Source organism: Gorilla gorilla, chromosome 19, assembly GCF_029281585.2.
Source record: "Gorilla gorilla gorilla isolate KB3781 chromosome 19, NHGRI_mGorGor1-v2.1_pri, whole genome shotgun sequence".
In the NCBI taxonomy this organism is placed as follows: Eukaryota; Metazoa; Chordata; class Mammalia; order Primates; family Hominidae; genus Gorilla; species Gorilla gorilla.
The window spans coordinates 97659601-97684041 of NC_073243.2; the positions used below are offsets into that span (position 1 = coordinate 97659601).

The 24441-nt window shown below is 44.3% G+C and overlaps 1 protein-coding gene across 6 annotated transcripts in view; it reads right to left on the reverse strand.

The window, feature by feature from the left end:
* Positions 1 to 24441, reverse strand: part of TRIO (trio Rho guanine nucleotide exchange factor) — a 365950-nt gene that overhangs the window by 141219 nt on the left and 200290 nt on the right. For all 6 annotated transcript variants that reach the window (XM_031003167.3, XM_031003166.3, XM_055367588.2 and 3 more), the window contains 6 exons: positions 10825 to 10994; positions 9642 to 9816; positions 5237 to 5432; positions 4347 to 4513; positions 2185 to 2304; positions 263 to 454 (listed from right to left, as the gene is read on the reverse strand). In XM_031003167.3, the coding sequence (XP_030859027.2) occupies positions 263 to 454; positions 2185 to 2304; positions 4347 to 4513; positions 5237 to 5432; positions 9642 to 9816; positions 10825 to 10994 (1020 nt within the window). The remainder of the gene's footprint in view (positions 1 to 262; positions 455 to 2184; positions 2305 to 4346; positions 4514 to 5236; positions 5433 to 9641; positions 9817 to 10824; positions 10995 to 24441) is intronic.

Sequence of the window (24441 nt, forward strand, 5' to 3'; positions counted from 1 at the left end):
ATCCTGTCTCTCTCTAATGTGCTTCAGGTCCTATGTTTAAATGACAAGAAGAGAGGTGTCTTCTCAGCTACTTTCTAGCTTATTATCTTTGACATCTAAGGTACACAGGAATAATTTTAACTCCAGAATGCCTTTTCCCTGCTTGACTGGCAACTGACTGTTTCAATAACGATGAACACGTTAACAATGATTGAGTTGTCCAATAAATTAAGCTCAAAATAAAGTATCAGTGGAGTTCAAGGAAGGGAACCTCTCCCCTGACCTGCTCTGAGGTTTTGTAGAAAGCGACAGAGGCGTTGACGAGCTTGAGGCGATCTTCCATCTTGAGCATGAGCTGCTGCCAGTGAGACGCCACCTTCTCGGCGCAGTCCCGGATCATGTCCATGTCGTAGTGGTTGGCCTGTAGCATGGCTTCTGCCTTCTGCTGCACCTGCAGCGCGCTCTGATGTGTTTTCTAGAGACAGAGAACAAAAGGGAAGGCTTATTTGTCAGTGTCCCCACTGACTAGAAAGGAACCAGGATGGCTACAGTTACTCTGTTCTTCGTGATTTTGTGGAAATACCTGCAGTTAATACTCACTAGGATGCTTCTAAAAGCACAGCAGACAGTTTAGCAAAAAAGGTTTTATGCCCAGAAACAACTAGATCTATGTTTAAATTAGCTAATGAAGGATGAAATTCATCAGGACCTCCCAGAATGGGTCTCGGTTGTAGGGTTCTTAGTCTGAGAAATAGCAGGAAAGACCCTTAACAGCCAAAGAAGTGGTTGAAATGTTCCAAGTTTATTATTCCTGTTGATCCTTCTCATAATAGCTGCTGGAAGCAAATGAACAAGCAGAGAAAAGGTGGCCAGAGTGAATGCTTTTTATTTTCACTTGCAACTTAAACTCTGGACTCCAGTGAAAAGTTTTCAAGAACTATTGATTTTAAAAAGGAAAGAAAAAACAAAAAGCTAAGAATGAAACAACTGTGTTCTCTGGAGGTCCATGCCATCTGATAAATCTATGCAAATGGCATGGCAAATGCAGTAGGATTTTGCTCAGCTGTCTTCACTAGAAGAGCCAGGATGGGCTGAGAGGTCAGCTTCTCTCCAGTGAGGCCGTAGAGCCAAGGGAGGGCGTGGTCAGGGAGAGCACAGGTCTCTAAGGACACAGATTTTTTTTAAACAATAGCAAAACCTCTCATTTCGCCTGAAAAAGTACAAATGATCCCATAAAACACTATATACAATATATTCTAATCCTTTACCCAGACACAGTGATTTATTACCTGCAATTTAATTACTAGAAATCCCTTGGCACAGTATACAGATGCCCAGAGTTTGCACCTCAGGAAGAGGTGTTAATGCGTGTCCAATGGCACCAAACAGTTGACAATAAATTAATCCAGGGAATAAATTAGTGGCAACTTCTATAGCTTTCTTCTCTGGCTGACAACATGTATGTGAGCAGAGCAGGAGATAACATTTCTGTAATCAAATGTTCTTTTTCCTTTGACATTACCTCGCCACTACCAATCAGAACCATGACCCATGTGCCCTACCCATACCAAAAAATAAAAATAATTAGTCCACATGCTGACAGTGAATTGGATCAGGCCTGGAATTGGCCTGAGTCATTTTGCGACAGTTCTGGCATGGCAGTGACCCTTGTCAAGGTGAACAAGGCTGCTTTTAAGCAGGAATCTGAGGAGTTTTGCTGTCGGCATGGTTTACTGACTGATAGTGAATTCATGATATACACCTGGTCTTGCTGAGCTCTCTGCTTGGTTGAGGTTGGTAACATAGCAGAAATGTGCTTAAGAGACCAGCAAGATCAGAAAACCTCAGCTGAGACTGCAATGTGGGCTCCTTGGTTCTGAGCTGTTCCAGATCAGAGAAAGTGCATCTTGCCAGGGCTCCTACAACAGGAGAACAACAGGAACCCCCTGGCCTCCGAGACCTTTGGGATCCTTGCAGCGAGGCTGCCTGGCTGGGATGCAGATCCTCACCTCACCGTGGCACCACACTGTTTCCCTTTCCTGCAATCAGCTGCAGACTTAGAAGCGTTGTCAATTTGGGTCCTCTGAGTCGTCTTTACCAAGCCAGCCCCATGTGGTTCCCATGGTCAGTGCCATGTTGGGGGATTCAGGATGTTTGTCCTGAGGAATGAAAGAGCCAACACACAGGCAGGCCCAGCGCCCTTACCTCAATGGCATGCTGGAACTGCTCGTGCTCTCGCTGGAGCTGCTCTGCCTCTTGTAACGAGCTGGCTGTGATAAGTCCGGCATTTAACATGGACTCTCCATTGCGGATCCAACCCAGCACCTGAAACATTACACAGGATAACTCCAAGCAGTGGACTTTCCAGAGAATCCTGTGGACCACCAGGGGTGAGATACAAGCGTGCAAGATAGTCCAGTTGCTCCTGGCAGGTACAAGGCACTGATGCCTTCGTCATCCTAAAATCCAGGCAACAGCCTGATGTTCTTCCATGGTACCTGACTGCAAGTGCTGCATCTTTTTAATTAGTTGTTATTTTTAGTAGCAAATGGGAAATGAAAAGGTGGAGGGTCCAGTGGATTGTTGATAATTAGTCCATAAGTCAAAACAGATTATGGGCCATATTTTAGAAAACGTACTGACACCAGGAATTCCCTGATAATCAAGAAAAGTATTTTTCATTCCTTTCCAGCATTTTTAGGACTGAAAAATTGGCAAATGCTTGAAAAGGGGGAACTAATTTATTTCACGAAATCTTTTTCCAACTTAACTGCAGTGTTGAATGGCATAATAACCAAGGTATGAATAACATTGTGCTACAATGATCAGGTTCAAACCATGAGCTTCTCAACTGCACACACACTCAGAGGAAGTAAATTCTGACAGTGGAAACCACAGATTGTGGGAGGTCTTCTGGATAGTTAGGTGTGGCAGTGACCTCAAGTAACCTATATAATACCTGTTGCCCTCTCGTTTACTTAGCACAGAAGTACTTCTATTGTCTAAGCCCTCTCCCAAAGTTGGGGCTTTACTTAGAAAAACTCCAACTAAGTAAAATCCCAACTTTGAGAGAGGGCTTAAACAATAAAACCACTTCTGTGTCTGGGGTTTTCCAAGTAAAACCCCAACTTTGCAAGAGGGCTTAAACAATAAAACCACTTCTCAGCTCCTATTACAGCTTGGCTACAGTAATGTACAAGTCTAGCCAATGAAAGCAAAGCAGGAGTCTCTGGGGAAGTCTGTGAAAATATTTCTTTTCTGATAGAGGGGCTGCCTCTTTCTCATTATGCGTTCCCCTTCCTGATAATTTGGGATATGGAGGTGATGGCTGGAGCTACAACAGCCACTTGGCAACCAGAAGGGAAAGGCCAGCCATCACCAAGATCTCAGCCTAATGTATCATGGGACCACTAAATGCAGACCAGCAATCTTCTTCTACATCCTGACTTGTCACATGGGGAAAACACCTTTTCAAAGCCACTATTTTTTAGTCTCTGTTATAGGCAAAGGTGAATCCTAAGGGATACATTTATTTATTCCGTTATTTCTTAAATAAACTGTTTTGTGTTTTGGCAAGAAGGAGTGCTTTGTTAGCAGGTCACAACACTTATTTATATGTAAAAATACCCACACTACAGATGGCATGTGGGAGACTGAAAGGTGCTCTCTTCAACAGTTCTGACTGAAGAGTCTACCTGTTCTGATGTGAGTGCCACCTACTTCTGCACCACCTCCTGCTCATGGTCCAGAGGCATCTTAAGTTCCCTCCAACCAAACTTACTTTCCGTTTGCTTTCTCTGCATCTTTCAGGGCACCATAAGCTTTTCTCTCCCTCCATCAAGCCAGTTAATAAAATGTCATATCCATGCGCAGAATCCCACTGGCACTGAGCCAAAAGCAATCCCTTCCCCATGTCCCATTTTCACTTTGTCATGCCATCAGGATGTGGTATTACAGTATCCTGATAACACAAGAAACGTCCCAGGCATCTGGAATCTGAGAAACAATCCAGATCCTAACAGTACTGGGCAGAAAAAGTCATATAAGAAGCAATATGCTCAGGGTTTCAAGCAAGAGACAGACTATCAATACTGAAAGAAGCCAAGGGCTGTTACCTTCAAGTGCTGCCTGTGCTGGGTGAACAGCCAGCCAGCTGTCCTGGTCGCTGGCTCCCTTTTCACACATTAGGGATGGCTGTAATCGGGGGGCGGGGGGGTGTGTATGTGCGCATTATCTTACATATCAGGACAGCTGTGTTCTGAGCAGGCACAATCCTTCCCAATGCTACAGGTCAGAATTTCCAGGAAGTCGATGAGATATCAAGCATCTGTAGTGCAGCCTCCCCAAGCATCCAGTCGTTTGCTCACCTGTTTCACTTCTGCCTGCAGGTGGCGCAGCTGCACACACTGCTCCAAGTGTTTCCGATGCTGCTCTGCGGCTAAATCCAATTCCTGCTGTTTTTCATGAAGAAACTCCAGCAGGTCCTGGACCCGAGTTGCCATATCTACATCTCTATCACACAGCAGCTCCACGCCTGTGGACATTAAAGGGAGACCCTAGAATTCAGCTAGCACTTCAACCTTCTGTTCTCAAAGGGTGGATGGCACAAAATCTGCTTTTGTGAATGATCTGCCCAGCTGGGGGCCAAGCCATTATGCTGAAGGGCAAGTTCAAGGAGGGCAACGTGTGTCAAAGGATGTATAGGCAATCAACCCACATCCACATCCCATCCGTTTCTACTCCCACACTGATAACTAGGAAAGTGTGGCATTCTTTACAAATGAGCGAATTTCAGGGTTTTTTTTGTTGTTATCCTCATTACTTGCAGTTTCCTCTTTGGTAAGCATTTAATTTGTGTAAAATGAATAATGCAGTATGTAGGTTGTTGCTAAGTTTCTAATACATTTCTGAACCTATAGTGACATCTGCTGGTAAAACATAAACTAAAAAAATAAAGAATGTGAAAATGTTTTCCTGGGATTTATAGTTCATTTACAGAGATACAACATATCATTGTGTAGAATTAAAGTTCATGATACTTAAAATAGTATGTGAGAATATCATGGGTGAGTACTCTAACCATGTTAAATGTGACTGTATTACATAAAAATGCAAAACGTTCTTTTAAAGAACAGGTATCTATAATACCTTTATCATAGGAACTAACAAAATTTGCAGTCATCCCACTGAAATAAGCCGAATTGCCATGACGACATGAAGAAATCACAACGGACACAGATGGAGTGAGCCCTCTTACCAGAGGCCTGGACCTCATTGACATACTGCAGAAGATCTTGCCCTTGGTGGATGACGTCAAAAGTCAGGTTGTTCATGGTCAAGGCTTTGTCTGCATGGTGCTGGAGGCGCTGCTCTGCAATCGTGAGATCTTCTGTGTCGAAGTCATTCATTTGCTGAGAAAGCTCATCATTCCAAGACTCGAGGTCTGAGATAATCTGAAAGAAGAAGGTATTTAAGATCAAGACAAAAAATATATATATGCAGCCACCTCTCACTCTGTACCAAGTAAGGAAGGAAGAGATGTCTCTCTGCCAAAGGACAGAGATGTCAAACACTTAAGATGCATGAGTTTGGTGGTATACAAATCACACCTCAATAAAGCTGTTTAAACAAATTAAACATAAATAAATAAATGGACACAGAAGCCAGATGAAGGGGTTCCCAATGGCCAAAGATACCGAAAGAGAAGATAAATAATTTTTCTCTTTGGGTATCTAGAGACAAAAATTACCAAAACTGTGTAAAATATATCGTATATACAAAAATCCAGTAATACTCCTAATGGTGTTCAAAAATAGTAAGAGAAGCTAAAAGTCAAAAAGAAAGAAAAGAGAAAGTATTTGGTCTCCACTAGAAGTAGACAGTAAATCGGCTGGGGGTGGTGGCTCACACCTATAATCCCAGCACTTTGGGAGGCCAAGGTGGGCGGATCACTTGAGGTCAGGAGTTCAAGAACAGCTTGGCCAACATGGCAAAACCCCATCTCTACCAAAAAATACAAAAATTAGCTGGGCGTGGTGGCATGCGCCTGTAGTCCCAGCTACTTGGGAGGCTGAGGTAGGAGGATCGCTTGAACCTGGGAGGCAGAGGTTGCAGTAAGCTGAGATGGCACCATTACACTCCAGCATGGGCAAGAGTGAGACCCTGTCTCAAAAAAAAAAAAAAAAAGTAGATAGAAAACCAATCATTATCCTAAATATTGGTACTTAATTAAAAGATAAAAGAACATTTCATAATGAAGAATTCCTCTTTACAGATGAATCTAGGTATTAAATGCAGAAAGAATAATAAAATTGGAAAATTGTTTTCACATTCTCATAAGCAATGATCATCAGCGCATAGTAAACTGTCGTGAGAAAAAGGCTGAGGGGATTTAACCACAGAAGGCTCAGCATAATGGTGCCTGAACCGGCCTCAGGGTCCCGAGGGAAGTGGGATTAGACAGGCCCAGCCTTCGCATGGGGAACTACGATGCACCACCTCGCAAAGACTCGTGCACAAAAACAGAACCAGAATCAGGTCTTTGCATCTAACTTCTAAGTTTAGAGGAAACGCCAGGGAAACTAAAAGTTACACAATCTAAAATAATACAAGTGAACAAACACTGAATGTGGGATCTGGTTCCTTTGACAACCAATCTAGTTATTTCAGCAAATGATGGCATGAAAAGAAGAGGAGGAGGAGGACAAAGGACAGACAATTCTAGATTAAGAAACTGACCATTAAACACAAGAGCCAACCTCACGTGCCTCCTAACTGAGGCACCCACATCAATCTGAACACGCTGGGAGTCGATGACAATAAGAAATGACTGTCCAACTGGGGAGATGTTTAGTTGACTGAGGGGATGTAAGAAAATGGCCTCATCTTTTAGAAAAACCATTAGGAGTGAAAGAATAAACTGGCAATGATTTTGTCTAAAATACTGTAGCACAGCCATAACCAAAGACGCTTAACCAGGCTGGCAAAATCATGCTGAATTTGTGGGACAGGCACACGGTAGTTCCACTGTACTTTCCTCTGTGCTTCTGTATAGCTTTGAAGACATTCATTCATTCAGAGATGGAGTTTCACTCTTGTCACCCAGGCTGGAGTACAATGGTGCAATCTCCCCTCATGGCAACCTCTGCCTCTGGGGTTCAAGCAATTCTCCTGTCTCAGTCTCCCAAGTAGCTGGGAGTACAGGTGCACGCCACCACGCCTAATTTTTGTATTTTTAGTAGAGATGGGGTTTCACCATGTTGACCAGGCTGGTCTCGAACTCCTGACCTCAGGTGATCTGCCCACCTTGGCCTCCCAAAGTGCTAGGATTACAGGCATGAGCCACCACGTCTGGCCATAATAAACTTTAAAAAGATTATAAAATCTAAAAAGCAGGAAAAGCTTCTTGCGAGAGATGATGACATCACCCACTTCAGTGGAGTGACATTTTCCGTGGATCCTATGCACCTTCTCCACAGGAGGACTGTCCACACTGGACCTCCATCCACTTCTGAGATGGAGACGCTACTCCAATTGAAACACAAGAGATATGAGGGGCTTAAAATAAATTAACCGGGTAACAGATCAATTCTACCATCGACATAACTCCATACTCCTATGGGCCGTCAGATGTGGCATCTTCCTGGATAACAGAGGAAACCTGGCCAAAGCCTGAATTGCTCAGATTTTCATTTTTCAGGATTAAAGAGAACAGAGGTTCTCAGGCTGTGATCTTCTAACAGCTTCTGAACCATATCTGAAGCTGGCCTGAGACTGGGCTGCAGGTACAGCTTCCTCTGCTCAGGATGAGCTCCCCCAGGCTGTGGCACGCTGGCTGTAACTAGGGCACTTGTAATTTCGTGGCTTTGTTGGGGGAAAAATGTATGTTTTTGTTTCCTAATCTGGTTCAATGAAAGCAGAAGTACTTTCATATACGTACGATAAATACAATTTTTTAAATATTAAAAAATTTTTTCTCTTTATAGTATTAAGATAAATGAATCGATTTTTTTTTCCAACTATCAAAATGTCCTGGAAGAAAAACTGCAACTAATGCTTCTGGTTGGTTGGTTTGTGTTTCCTAGTTGAAAATATTCAATATGCAGCTAAGTTTTACAAAAGCGAGTCCTTTGAAGTCAGAGAGGAAAGTGGGTGTGGCTGGCCTCCCTTTTATTCTGTGCTGCTACCTTGGGGAGGACATGGCAGGCCCTCACGGGGCAGAGGCCGGCATGCAGGTGCCTCTTCTCCACATGGCTCCATGTGGATCTAAATGTCAAGACTTTGAGAGCATCTGAGCAGGTTTCACCATGCCACGTGATTAGGGTTTGACTCCTTTCTTGTTATTCACTAATGATGAGAATGAGCAGAGCCAAGAAGGTCTGTTGTTGTTAACGAAAACAGTGCCGGAGACTTAGACAAGTGGCCAAGCAAAGGCATCCAGGAGAGTCCTGCGCAGGGCTGGTCTGGCCCTTGCACCACAAACCAAAACCACTCCTCAGGGCAGGCCTATAGACAGGCCCAGGGGAAGCCACACGGCCCACTATGGGCAGAAGGTCCCTCCTGTACTGAGGTGACTGAGGGCAGGCTACGCAAAGCCCTGCCATCCCCAGCCTGAGTGCCAAGGACTGCTGATGAATTCTAAACCAGAGACAAGAAATAAATATTGAGAAGGTGTGCTCTACAGGTGTCCATCACAGAGGACCCACAGCGCAGCCCAGAGGTATGTGGAGGAGGCCTTCGGGCTGTCACAGCCACCAACTGTAAGAAGCAGCCAGACTCCAGGAGAGCAGGCTCACCGCTTAGGGGAGCTTAGGCTCCTTTCGTCACGTTCCCAGGTAAATTCGTGCTCATGCGATTGGACTGACTTCTGCTCGCACGGTATCAAAAGAGAGAGCTCCTCCTAAGCACAGAACCCAGAACCACTCTTTGTTGAAGAAAGATAAAAGACACCTGTAAGTTCTTTCTCCTGTTCACATATAAGGTGCAAAAGTCCACATTTAGGTAAGAATCATGGATAATCTAAGAACACCTCTTTGCGGGGGAAATTGTGTTTTTTGTTACCTAAAATGCTACGACCACAAGTCAGGATTATTCCCACTGTAGAAGAGAGAAGGTCAAGAGAGAGAAAGATGGAAAGAGAAAGGGAGGAAGCAAGGAAGAGAAAAGGTAGGAGAGAGAGAAGGTGGAAAGAGAGAGAAAAGGGGAGGGTGAGGACAGGAGGAGAGTGGGAAGGATGAGAAGACGACAGGGAGGAAGAGAGGAAGACTTGCTGCCTGAAGCTGATGCCTGTGCCTAAGCTGAGGACAAGGGAGTGCTGTGTGCAACCCAATCAAGGTTTAAACACCCCAAGGCCGAGAGAAAGCTGTGCTGGCTTCCTTCTGTTCCGCTCAGCGCTTGCTGTGCTCTGCTCCCGCCACGCGAGCTGCCTGCTCTATAGTTTCCAACATTAGGGTCCAGGGCTGAGCATACCCCAGCCTCCCAGGGATGATCCAATTCCAGCCTCCAGGGACCCTCTCTCCCTCCCACACCCCCTCCTGGTGCAGAGGGTGGGGGTGTGGGTGAGGACACAGGACCTCAGCAGGGCAGAGACAAGAGGGCGCCGGTGCTGTGGAGGAAGCCAAGGGCTCCCACAGGCAGGCAGGCGCCAGCCGCGGGACACTCACGTCGATGGCGTCCCTCTCGAAGATGCGCAGCTGCAGGAAGAGCTCCAGCTTGATCTTGCGCTCCTGGAAGAGCTCCTCCATCTGCGACTGCGCCTCGTCCAGCTGCTGCAGCACCGTCTCGATGTGGTTGATGGAGCTGTTGTGGGGGGTCTTGTTACTGGAGATGGCAGAGTCCCTGCGAGAGCACACAGAGGAACAGGAATTGGATGAGAAAGTCACACATTGTTAGATACCAGATCCGGCCACACAAATCTTCAGGGGAAGAAAGCTGGCAGGAAGCTGCACTGCTTGTCTCAGAAAATGGAATGGGCTGCTCTCCTGCAAAACAATATTAGGCTTCCTCCTCGGGGCAATCCTGCTGAATCTGAGGATACATTGAAGAATTTCTCTGGCATTTTCTGAAATCACTCGGTAAGAAGGCTAATAATTATAGAAAATTACTTTACAGCTGTATTTTTAGCCACTTTTCTTCTTAAGTAAAAAATGGATGATACCTGGTTAGTATAAATGACAGAGTCATATTGGACATGAGAGGTTAACCTTTAATGCAATCAATTAAGCCTTTATTAAGTAACTGCTGCCTGCCTCTCTCAGCAAAGTGAACGTCACGTAAAGTTATCAGTCAACGATTTGATAAATTTTCCTGAGTGATACAGTAGGGGGTTAAATGGTCCCCCTGACCCAATAAAAAAAATTTGCTTCCAGAGGAAACAAAACCAATCCTGGCTCTGCCTCCATATCCTGCTTTGAAGAGCACTTGGGGGTGGGTGTCCGCCCCATGCAGGCCTGACTGAATCTAGACGTTGGGAGGTGAATACTGCTGTGCTCTAGATCAGCCTGAGGGCGCAATCCTCGGAAGCTCACATTAATCTGGTTTATAAAGAAGTATCAATAATTACTAGTTGGATGTTAAGAGAAAATATTAAAATTAAATTATGTGGTTTATTAGTCGATGTTATAATGAAAACTATTATGAAGTTAAACTGTAAGGAGGGAGAGAAGGGAGGGGAAAGGAAAAGAGAGAAGAGAGCCATTTCTCTCTCCTTTGCCTTCACAGACACTACTAGCTCTGCACTCAGCTGGACAGAGAAGCAGAGCTGACCACTCACAAGAGTAAAAGGGGAAGGGGAGTCACAGGCAGGGTTTCAGAATCTGTTCGGACCAGGAGAGGGGTGAGGCCCACCTGAGCTGCTGGATGAGGTCCTCCCCTTCCTTGATCACGTTGACAGTCACCTGCAGGGTGGTCTGCTGCTGCTGGCCGAAGCGCTTGATGAGGTCCTGCACGGCCTCCACCGACTCGGCATACACGTCGTCCAGCAGCTCCTTCTGCAGCTCCTCCAGCCACGTCCACAGCTGGGGAAGGGGAGAGGTGGGTGAGGCCGGCCGGCCTGGCTGCACCACCAGGTGGGCCGCCTGGTGTCCAAGGGGCCCCAGTGGAGACGGTGTGTGACTTGCCCTGGGAGGGGACTGGTGACAGACCGCTCCCGGAGGGAAGGAAGGAAGGACGGGAGGGAGGGGCATCCAGTCCCACTGCCAGCGGAACACATGCACAACAAAAGCAGCATGCCACCACCGCAGGGAGGAAAATAAACAGGCGAACGGCGGGCAGCACTGTCACAAAAGAGAAAAAGGAAAGGAAGGGAAGCTGCTCTTTCCCATTCTCCCGAGGCTCAATCCAGACTGCAGTGGAAATAAGAAAAGACCCTCAGTTCGCAGAAACATCTGCTGATATGTCTCGGGCTCTTACTTAGCAGGTGGACACTTTTATTTCAATTTTTCATTATTAAACCACCGATTTCCCCCGGAAGCACACAGAAGGAAGTGCACAATGTGATGAAAGGAATTCACCACCAAGCCTGGCCAGGGACCAGGGTGTGGAGCTAGGGAGGTGACGGCACTAGCCCAGGCCCCACAGTCAGGCTGCCAACAGTTCGGGCCTTCGACGGAAAGAGTGTGCATGCTGAAAAGACGCAGACACCTCCACTGCCACCACCATAAAACAGGCTGCTGGAGACCTAGATGAGTAAAGACACCCTGGAATGAGAGTGGCAAGAACGACTTTGGGCCAGGTGGGAGCCGGGGAGCAGAGCCTACTTCCTGAAAGTCCATTAACTCCTGCAGATCTCTGGGGTACTATTCATGGAACTGAAAAAGACAATTAATTACATTAAATGGGCCCTGGTGGCTTGGCAGTGGTTTGTATGTAGAGAAAATGCTTTCAGCCTCCTCAGGGACTAAGAGTCAGCTCACGCATCTTCTGTATGTCTAGTGGGGACAGCTGGCTCAGCTGAAGAGATGGGGCAAGTCGGGACCTCCCGCTTGATACCCTGTGCAACGCCTGCTGCCTCAAGACTCATAAGTCAAAACCGCAGTTGCAGAAAGAAACTGTGTGTGCATGTGGTCTTCTGTTTCCAAGCCAAGCTTTTTACAAAACGGCTTTACTGAGGACTAACTGACATACTATAAGCTGCACAAATGTAAAGTGTCCAGTGTGAGTTCTGACATTTGTCTATACCCAGTTCACCGTGAGCCTCTCCCTCACCTCAAAGCTGGCTGATGCCCTCTGTCATGCTCCCTCCCTGGCACTCACCTGCTCTCAGCCACTGGAGATTACCTTGCATTTTCTAAAATAATTTCTAGAACTGGAATGGGACAGTATGTACTCTTTTTTTTTTCTGTCCAGCTTCTTTCATTCAGCATTATCCATACTACTGTGTGTATCAAGGGTTCATTCCTTTCCACTGTCGAATAGCCGTCCCTGCATGTGTGAAACCACAACTGATCCCTTCACCTGCTGGTGGACATCTCGGTTATTTCCAGTTTGGAGCCACTACAAATAAAGCTGCTGTAAACATTTGGGCACAACCTCTGTATGAACTTATGATTTCCTTTCTTTTAGGTAAATACCTAGGTGTAGAATGGCTGGATCATATGGCAGGTGTATGCTTAACTTAAGAAACTGCCAAGCTTTTCCAAAGTGGTGTACCATTTTTACCTTCCCACCAGCAGCATATGAGAGTTTCAATTCCTCTACTCCCTCACCAATAACTGAAGTGGTCAGTCTTTTTAACTTAAGCCATTCTAAATGAGTGGTATATCTCACTATGGTTTCAATTTCCAATTCCCTAATTACTAATGATGGCAAATCCAAGCTAAGCTTTTAAGTGTTCTTTTGCTGTCAAACATATCTTCAAAAACACACTATTACCAGATGACTTTGTTTCTCTGAAATATGCACAGGGAAACTGACTTCCATTTTTAACATAGAAAATCTTAGTATCAATTCCATACTACAATTTGTTTGCTGAGCAATATTTACATACATAAAATATACTTTTATTGTTATTTGCAGGTCAATACACATTTAAAATATAGCAGGCCAATTTTAAAATAAGAAAAGTGCTGGCAAAGAAGTTATTTTTCAATCCTGTTACCCAGGGTCCTAAGAATTAATTTTACTGAAAATATTAAAGTAAATAAAACATTTGTTAACTTTTCTCATATTATCTACCTATTTTTTGTGTCTAAGTTATCAAATTTCATACAGTTCAAGAATTTTAATCAATGGAGTTTTAGAGATAAGCTAGTTCAAAATTTTCATTTTATAGATTAAGGAAGAGAAGCCCCAGGTGATGAAGTACTATGCCCAAAAGCTGGTATCAGAAAGAATACTCAGCCACAGTTGGCATCAGTATTTAATTCCACATGAAGATGCCAAGCACCAATTCATCAAATCTGAACTGATGCTCTGCACCATCTATAAAGGGTTTATCATCAGTAAGATGCTTTCTTGTTCTTTTGTTTTCCTCTAAATTCTCATGAACATGGCAGTTGCATTTATAAATAGGAAAGATCATAGCATGAAGGACTCTTCCAATTTGCACTAACATTTCCCATGAAAAACATTCCAAGTTGCCAAGTCACATGGCATAGTAGTAACAGTATTATAAGATTTAGAGTAAGGCGATCTGGATTTAGGAAATGCTTTACAAAGCATTAGCTGTGTGACCTAAGAGATCACTTAAATTTCTCAGAGACTCAGTTTGCTAAAACAGGGATCCTAGGAATATCAATGCCACCTAAAGGCGTCACTACAAGGAGCAGATGAAAGAGGACACAGCAGAGGGCTTCACGTCAACAGCAACGCTCTGGACAAAATTATTACCCTGGTTATAAGGATGGACTTAAATTAACTGAACAGGCAAGATTTGCTCTAACAAACCAAGTATGTGCCAACTTGGCTGCGCTGAGCTATAACTAACCATTTACCAGAACAAGGCTGTAATGTTTCATGAAAGAGTCAAAATATTTAATCAAAAACATCCATGACATTATCCAATCCATGGACATTTCTACTTAAGATGGTAACCTGCCTTCCACATGCAGGTGGTGGGGTGGGGTGGGCAACTGGCCACACACAGAGGGTGCCCACTCACTCCCAAAGCAAACCCTTTGAGTCGCACGGAGCCACTGCAGCCTCCCACCTTCCAATTCCTCTCCTCAGTTGGACACTGATGAAAAAGCGGTGCTGTGCAACTGCACTGATTCTGCTCACAAAGAAAATAAACCATTTATTTCACTCCTTTCTCTCAAAAATCTCAACTGTATCTTCTGCCTGAATACATTTGCTTCACTGAAGCTGCCCTCACCCTTGTCACTGTCCAATGGGACCTAGGAAATGGAGTATTCCCAGGTCCCCTGCCTGTGATAACTATAGTACTAATCAATGGACAAAAAATGGAGAACACTTAAGGAATCAACAGGAGACTCTGCATTAGTTAGCTTATTATTCTGTCCCACTGCCAAGACGCTACCAATGGTGCTGCCTCTGCACTTTATGTTCAAACTTGGAGCAGAAGTGAATGATTTAAGCAAATGTACATCTGAAAAAGGTCCTCAGAAAACAGTTGACACTCTACAATCCTGCAGCCCATTGCTCTTCTCTCACTCCAATCAAATTGGAAGAAATGTAGCTGAAAATAAAGGTAAAGGAGCCAACTCTGACCCAAATATTGAACCTGCAGCACAGCAGGAGGGCGTCCGGGTCACTCGGTGACAAGCTGCCCTTCTGGGCACTGAGAAACCAGGTCCCCTGCTGGCAGGAGCCAATGGAGGCCTCTGGCTGTAGCTGCACTCCCCTTTAGCTAGGTTCTTAAGCCACTAATAGAAATTAGTATCTCTTCTTTTAAATCTGTTGAAAAAACAAAAACACTTTTTTAAAAAAAGCCTACTAAAAAAACAGCAAAATCAGCAAAACAGAACAAAATTAATCAAGACAGCAGTAGAGAATCCACATACCCTGGACAGGACACACCTCGTAACAGGGCCCTGAAATACAGGTGTCCCAACCACCCTCCCAGCCCTACTCAGACTGTAGGGGTCAGGCCCCCAGCACCGCTGGGCCCTCTCCCTGAAGCCCTGCCAGCCGAAGCTCGGGGATGTCTGGGCCCTGAACTGGGAGATCAGCAGCCTGTCCCCTGACTCATTGTGAGGCCTCACTCAAGGACCCAACTCGTGGTACAGGAAGGGGGGCAGGCTGGCCATTTGGGGGGGGACCTCTACAAAATTCCTCTTCTCCAGCAAATACTACCAAAAATAACACTTAAGATACAAAACGATTTTACCACGTCTCATTTTTATACTCTGGTGAAGAGAAGATGAAAAATGACTCGGAACTGGCCAGATGCACGATACATAGCTGTGCTTCTATACAACTCCACTGCAACAGCCTAAGAGTTACTATTAGTGCTTCTTCCATAAACGATCATTCAAATCAAACACTTCTCATAGGAGGTAACAGACAATAATGACTAAGAGTGTAGGTTGCAAAGCCAGACTGCTTGCGTTCAAGCACTGACTTAACACTTCCTAGGGTGTAACTTTGACAAGTTACCTAGATCCAGCTCTGTTTTCTCATCTATAAAATGGGCATGGTAATAATGCTTGCCTCAAAAAGTTGCTTGGGGCTGGGTGTGGTGGCTCACGCCTGTATTTCCCAGCACTCAGAGGTCAAGGCGGGCAGATCACCTGAGGTCAGGAGTTTGAGAGCAGCCTGGCCAATATAGTGAAACCCTGTCTCTACTAAAAATACAAAAAAAATAGCTGGGCGTGGTGGCACACACATGTAGTCCCAGCTACTTGGGAGGCTGAGGCAGGAGAGTCGCTTGAATTGGGAGGCAGAGGGTGCAGTGAACTGAGATCATGCCACTGCACTCCAGCCTGGGCGACTCAGTCTCAAAAAAAAAAAAAAAAAAAAAAAAAAAGTCGCTTAGAAGTTTCAATGAGAAGACAATGCAGAGTGAAGAAATAAGTAAATGCTAGCCACTGTTACTGTTTTTGTTCTAAGAAAAACTCTTCTAATAATAAGAAAGATCACAGTTTTAAAATCTTTCTGTAGATATTTTTCAAAACACATTCGGGTTCCTACCAATTGTTCAAAATATGTCACTTGGTCTAGTAAACTCAACATCATCCCACATTTAAATCTTTTTACTCCTAAAAATAGTACAGTATGAGGAAAACGTGCTAGAATTAGTCTGTTAGAGTCTATAGAAATCACTTCCTCTCAATTCTAGGGGAAGTGCCATGAATCTTTAGGGGTCAAACGTTTTCCCTTCCACCTGGTAGTTAAAAAAAAAAAAACCCAAAACTAGCGTATTCCCCGCAACACCCTGGATATTTTACCGCACACTGGATGTGCTCATCCTCCCGCTGGCCGGTGAAACCAGCGCGGGTACTGAGGAGACCGTGAAGGAACTGATCCTGGGATCATGACATTAAAAAAGGACCAGACTAAATGAGGCAGAAGGAGCAATGCTACATTTTAACCATTTAAAATATTTGCCCCTTCGGAATTTTTCTGTCTAGTCCTACAGGAAATATTCTCATTCAATTTGGAGAAAAAAGTCTTAGATAAAGGTCACTTCTAATATCAACTGGGGATGAATGGGCACACATCATAATGAAACATCACTCAAGGAAAGTCTGTTTTTAAGTTTTCAAAATGGTGTATATGATGCCTAAAATATCCCTGAATAAAAAAATGAGAAAAAACCTCTAGGATGCCTATAAAATTCTTACCATAAACTCCTAAGAGAAAAAATTGTACTTCTGGGCATGCTGCAAATTTATAATAAAAAGATAAATCTTTGCCCAGCAGCAAGAGAGTTGTGTCCTATGGAAGTTCACAGCAGTCTGGATTCTACTGAGAAACAGAAGCAGGTCTGGCAGCCACAGGGTTAGGCAAGGCTGCCCCCTGGAGGCCATCAGAGCTATTGCTGGCCATCTCTAGTGCTGAGAGGTGCCCAGGGGTTCTGCAGGCCAGAGGGTTGTGTGGAAGAGGACCTGAACTCAGCCCACAAGTGGGCTGCAGGTGTGTACAGGGCCTGGCTCATGGACCAGGATCCACACAGAAGGATGACTAGGAAGGGACATGGAGTTCTGTGGTGAAAACCCGAGTGATTAAGATGTGGGAAGCCTCCCACAAGCCTCTATGGGCCCCACAGCTCTGCTGGAAGAAATCCCCTTGAAAAGCTAGCTTTGAGATGAAAAGGCCCCTCCTCACTACCTGGAAAGGGAGACTCCACCACAAAGGATGCCTAGAGGACCTGGCTGGGGTGGTGGACCCTCGGAAACGACCAAGCCTCCAGTTAAGTCGAAAGTAGGATCAGGGCCCTAAGCTGGGAATTGTTCCAGGTGCAACCTCTCTGTGCTCCCCAGTGGGGTACAAGCTGATGCAGTTTGAACCCAGGCTAAAATCGGTGTCCGTCTGGAGGTGGGGTATGGAAGGAGGGGCCCAACACATCTCCTGGGGTCCTTATCCCATGTGTGGCCTTGGGAAATTCTTGGAGCACTCTATCTTCAGTTTTCTCCTGTATGTAATGAAAGCATTTTACTACATGCATCTTCTCTAACTGGGAAGCCGGAGTGAGAATCCACGTGTGAAGTATTCAACTTCTATAAACACTGGTGAACAGAAGCTGTTGCCATTGGTATCTGTTTCCCTACTCTTGTTTTTGACAAAGACAATCATCTGGGTACTTGTGGGAATGGGCGAGCCATAGGGCCAGCGGGAAGTATGAAAGCCACAGCTTCCCAGAGCTGCTGCAAGTCAGAAGCAGAAGTAGGAGTTTCAATGGCAACTTGCAGGTGGAATCTCACAGGACAACCACTATGCACATAAAATGTGACACAGTTTCAGGTATAAAAACCAGGGATAAAAACGGAACTGCCTCATCCACGTGCAGCATGTTCCTCTGTCTGAAATGACGAACTGTACTGTGGGTCCACATGCCTGCTGCCCTGATAAGAAAGAGTATGAGTTCGGGAAGCACCTTTTCATTCTTGGGTAGGTGGAGTAAAAGATCCCTTAATACAGGGGTCACCAATGTGTGGGCTGTGGACCAGTACTGGTCTGTGGCTTGTTAGGAGCTGGGCTGCACAGTGGGAGGTGAGCAGCAGGCAAGTGGGCATTAACACCTGAGTTCAGCCTCCTGTCAGATCAGCAGCGGCATTAGATTCTCACAGGAGTGTGAACCCTACTGTGAATTGTGCATGCGAGGAATCCAGGTTGTGCACTCCTTACGGGATGAGAATCTAACTAACGCCTGATGATCTGAGGCAGATCAGTTTCACCCTAAAACCATCCCTGCCCCCACCAACACCGCTGGTCTGTGGAAAAATCGTCTTCCACAAAACCGGTCCCTGGGGACCGCCGCCTTAATATGATCAAAGAAAATTTATGAAGGATGTATGGGGTAGAGGTGGGGAGGAACAGAGGGCAAACCAAAGTTAGCATCATGAAGTAATTATCCATGCAAATGTATTACATGTAAGAAAGGAGGAAAAAGCAGAAGAAACACAGGGGCATATTCAGGGCAGCTATGCACGTTAAGATGGGACAGTGCGTGGACACTCCAGCACCAGAGGGTGGACGCCCTGCAGAGGTGCGAGACTGAGTACAGATAAGGCACAGGGGATGTGGCGATGACACCCAAGTAGGACAGAAGATGGACGTGACTAACCTGGGGCCAAAGCTCACAGACGGAACACCATGGACTTAAACTAACCAAACAGTATCAAGTCTAAAAGAAGAATCTGACTTTGGGATTTTTTAATTTTCTTTCCATTGCCCAACATCCCCACAAGGTATGACACTCTCTTCAACAAAAGTTGTTACCCAGGGGTGTCAAGTTTGGGAAATACTGCTCCCCCACCCTCAGGTCATTTGGAGAGCAGCCACAGTGTCTCACTGCGGTTGGCCAAAGCGTAATTCCTCTTTGCCGTGGCAAGTCTTCAAATACCTGTAGATCGTGCCCATGTTCCCACAGCCTGCCTGCCTTTCCTTAGGGTGACATTTTATTTCTTGAACTCTGCGGGCAGAGCATGACCTGGAGCTCCTTTGACACAAGCTCACTCTCCTCCCAACACTCTCCCCTTTCAGAGTATGCTATGCAGTCTTAAAAAAGAAAGATATCGTGTCCTTTGCAACAACACAGACAGAGCTGGAGGCCGTTATCCTTAGCAAACTAATGCATGAACAGAAAACCAACTACCCATGTTCTCACTTACAAGTGGGAGCTAAACAATAAGAATACATGGACACAAAGAGAGGAACAACAGACACTAGGACCTACTTGAAGGTGGAGGCTGGGAGGAGGAAAAGGATCAGAAAAAATACCTATTGGGTACTATGCTTAGTACCTTGGTGAAGAAATAATCTGTACACCAATCCCCTGTGACACGAGTTTATCTATATAACAAGCCTGCACATGTACCCCTGAATCTAAAATAAAAGTTAAAAATAAACATTTTTTTAAAAGACAGATTTTGGTTTATATTAAACGGAGAAAGGTAAAAGTTCACCTCGTATGTTGAAAGCAAAAGATAGAAAACAGGACTGGCTTCTTCAAGGGCTCATCTTGTAGAACTGCCACTTGGAAACTTCCTGGTAATGTACTAAAGACAGCAGTCGCCACGACTGTCAATTCCTAAGGGAAGAGCACAGCTTAACCTTGGGCCCTGCGGCTTCAGTGGGATTCCAAAAGGTTTAATGAAATGACTCCTCTAAAATAGTCTGAAAATAGAAGTCTTTAACACTTAAAAAAAAGAGCAAGGAAAGAGATATGGAATAATAGGGTAAAACACACACATGCAGGAAAAACACACATGGTCATGTGTGTGCACACACATATACACACAGGAAAAAGACATGCTCATGTGCGTACACACACATACACACAGGAAAAACACATGCTCACGTGTGTACACACACATAAACACACAGGAAAAACACACATGCTCATGTGTGTGCACACATACACACAGGAAAAACACACATGCTCACGTGCATACACACCCACAAACATGCAGGAAAAACATGCTCATGTGCGTGCACACACATATACACACAGGAAAAACACACATGCTCATGTGCATACACACATGCAGGAAAAACACACATGCTCACGTGTGTACACATAAACACGCAGGAAAAACATGCTCATGTGCGTGTGCACACATATACACACAGGAAAAACACACATGCTCACGTGCTTACACACATACAGGAAAAACACATGCTCACGTGCGTACACACACAAACACGCAGGAAAAACATGCTCACGTGCGTACACACACAAACATGCAGGAAAAACACACATGCTCATGTGCGTACACACACAGGAAAAACACACATGCTCGTGTGCGTAAACACACATAAACATGCAGGAAAAACATGCTCATGTGCGTACACACACATATACACACAGGAAAAACAGGTTCACATGCATGTTTGTGTACACACATGCAGGAAAAGCACACATGCTGATGTGCATGCACACGCATATACATGCAGGAAAAACATGCTGATGTGTGTGCACACACATATACACGCAGGAAAAACACATCCTCACGTGCATGCGCACGTACATACAGACGCACGCGCACACAAGCAGGAAAATGGAAAGGGCATTTTCCTTGCCAAGGAGATGTTTTTAGTAGAAATAAATAGAACTGTGGCCAGTCCTTACTGAAAATTAAGCATAAGCATGACTCCCCAGAAATGGTATTTCATCAATTGTTGAGCACTAAGAAGTCTGAAGAGTGTATAAATAACCAGTGTAATATGTTCGAGGATATTATAACTACAGCTTCCAGGGCATGTTCTTACCAGATGATCATTCTGGAATATATCCTGTTTTTATTACTCTCACACTCCTCAAGTCAGTTTTGCCCATTTATTACTCTCACACTCCTCAAGTCAGTTTTGCCCAGTGTGGACACATTAAATTGATCTGATATTCATTAAGCAAAACAAAACGACACAGGGACTGGACAACTGAACACAATACCCACGTGATCCAAACAGCAGCCAGAAAGCAAGACGACGGCTTCCCTTGGTCACCACAGTGGAAGGAGTTATTTGGGGGCATGACAGCATTGTGGACTCAATCAAATAACACAGGTAAGCTCATTTCTTCATTAAACACATGCTGTTGCCACCTATGTGATTCTTACTCTGTACTGATTCAAAACACTCATATATTAAAACTGATTAATGAAACTTTCTGTGGTTGATTTGGTGCTGAGATCTGTTGGGATCTGAATTCTAGCACCTGACGTATCTGACAGGCCCTTGTCTAGATTTGATACACACACCTTCCAAACCAATTCAACCACTCACAGGCTTTCTGCATGAGAACAGACACCTGCAACATGACGCTAGAAACTCCCTCCAGCACTGTTGACGTCATCCACTCACCAACCTCTGCACTGACAGTCTCACTTGCAAAGCTTTTAATGCAGCAACAATTATTTCGGCTGTGGCACTAAGCCTGTCCTTGCTATACGCTGGAAATTTGCCCATTTTTAAGGAAAATAGTGCTTAACACAGCAAAGTAGTTTTCTGCATGCCTGAATTGGGATGAGCAGTCTCTCCAGATGTCACATACAGACATAAAAGTCCTGAATAGGTTACGTGGAGTCAGTTAAAATGCAAGACTGCACTCTTCTCCCCTACAGGCGGTGACACCAGGGATTAAACTAGTTTGTTCTGCAGGACCTCAGGTCCACCTGAGATGACTGGTCCATCATCACCCACCACTACCTTTGTCAGTCAGCACGTCTGATCTAACTGTGGCTCCAGACTGGACGTGTCTTCCTTACTGACCTGTGGGGTATGAGGACTGTCTTACTATCAGAAGCTTGCCTCCTGACATCTTCTACCTGGAGATCAGTGTGGGAGGATGAGGAGAGTTTTGGTCTCGTGCTAGCACCCTTGGTTGATTCTTTTATTATAGCCATTCAACAGTCTAATTCTAGTAACTAAGAGATAGCCCATACTTTCCTTTCTTGTCTACAAATTAAATGTTGAAAGGCCTGGTCAAACGCCTGCCCACTAATTCCACCACATGTCCTTCCTCAAGCCAGAAACCTAGTAGAGAACAAAATAAAGTTAACACATTATAACTTGTTCATTCACTTTTCCTGACCAGCGGTTTAAAAATTGTCTCTAGAACTCTGCCTAGGATTAACCTCACTCTGAGTAATGCGTGAAATCCACCTTCTTTAAAAAGCACAAGTGCGTTTTCAGCTTCTGGCATCAGCCCACTTTCCCACAGTTGCTTGGACTGCTATGCTCAATATGGTGATATAATTATCAAGTTCTTTTGGTACCCAGGGATCTAATTTGTTCTAGAACAGAGGCTTGAACGCGCTTAGATTAAATAAGTCTTTCCTTACAAAGCCTTCACCATTTGGGGCTTTTGTTTCTTCTGGCCTATGTCTGGAGAGTGCTCCCCTCGAGGAGACCAAGAGGCAAAGTGAGAGATGATGGGGTCCACTTTCTGCTTGTCGTTCATCAACATCACAGCTCTCAAGCAGAAAGCTCAACCCTTCCTTGATCTTCTGGTTCTGAATTTTGTACCTCAACAAATGGAAGGGAAAACAAACAAATGATAACAAAACCCAAAAAGCCTTACCAGTCTCTCCAAGCCTGGCTTATCTGGAGCTTTTAAGCTGTCCTGGCAAAACTCTAGCTAATACATTGTTGGCCAATCTCTCTACCTATTCAGTAAGAACAACGAAGATCAGTACAAATGTGTCAGAAATACATACGAAAATACATACAGGTAAGTTTACCTCTTTCCTCACCAAAGACTTGTGGTTCTTTGATAATAAAATATCTAGTTTATGAAGCTGAGTATCAAAATAAGAAATAGAGAATCATAAAATGCCCTTTAAAACAGAAATTTAACAAGTAAACAGGGCTGGGCACAGTGGCTCATGTCTATAATCCCAGCACTTTGGGAAGCTGAGGTGGGTGGATCACTTGAGGTCAGGAGTCTGAGGCCAGCCTGGCCAACGTGGTGAAACCCTGTCTCTACTAAAATGGTGGCACACGCCTGTAATCCAGCTACTTGGGAGGCTGAGGCAGGAGAACTGCTTGAACCTGGGAGACAGAGGTTACAGTGAGCCAAGATCACACCACTGCACTCCAGCCTGGGCGACACAGTGAGACTATGTCTCAAAAAAAACAGGGCTATTCATGTACGCCTATTTCCAACTGGGCATTTTAAAAGGCCTTAACACTTCATCTCTTGACCTTGTGTTGAAGTGCCTCACCTTTTACATTACATTAATCAAGTCCTACTGACAAACAGCTAATTAAAGCAGACATTTACAACCCTCCATTTAGAAATGACCCTCAGCAAGAAACTATAAAATCTGAAGTCAGTGGACAGTCTTATATTTTCAATCAATCCCTACTGAAAAACTGCATTACAAATGAAGATAATATATTGTTAATTCCTTCACCCGATAATCATCTACTCGGTGACTATGATGTGTCAGGTATATCAGCGCTGCGTGATCTTCCACAATAACTTCTAAGCTCTCTGTTGGCATAAAACTTTTCTCTACTTGAAAATAGTGATCCGATGTTAACAAATAAAAATTGTATAAATTTAAACCACAATTTTACATCATCTTACAGAAAAAAATGTAGTGTTTTAAGTTATTCTGATAAAAGGACTTTCCTTTCAGATATTATAATATCACTCTCTTCCCACTGGCCAGTACAAATGCTTTATACATGTTTATTTGGAGGAAAAAAAAAATCACTTATTTCTGTTGAAACTTTAGCTGGGATCTAAGATCTAAATACTTTGTACTTAGTGATGTGTACAAAATGATTTTTGCCAATATGAAGGGAACCATGGGTAACGGTTCTTCCCAGCAGTCTACTCTGCTCTGAGGGCCAGCAGCTGGAGATGGACAGAGTTGTGTATATCTCACGAAAGGCTTTTGGTTTTGATGTTAAGAACAGGATCAGAGTGAGGTTATTACTCGGAGGAAGACAGGAAGTAGATTAAGCAGTTACTGTTGCTCAAAGATTAATGAGGTAGAGACAACATTATACCTAGATATTTGTATCTTTGCCCCTTACTTTAAAGTCTGTATTATTTTATCTATATCGATGTTACAATCGGGGTCAAGACAGGAAAAAAGAACACTGGGCAGCAGCTACTCTAAGAAAAGCATTCTGAGGTGCTTTCCACGTGTAATTTAATTTGTCTCACATTCCTTAGAGATTGTATTATCCTATATTGTAGCTAAGGAAGTTGAGGTACTACACAGTAACTTATCCCAGATCACTCAGCAAATTTAGGGGGTGTGTTTGTTATACTATATTTTCTCAATTATTTCAATAAAGATTATATTTTTACAGAAAGACATAATTGACTAGATCTATTTTTTTTGGATATTCCCACCAATGGGAAGACCACCTGTTTTTTAAAAT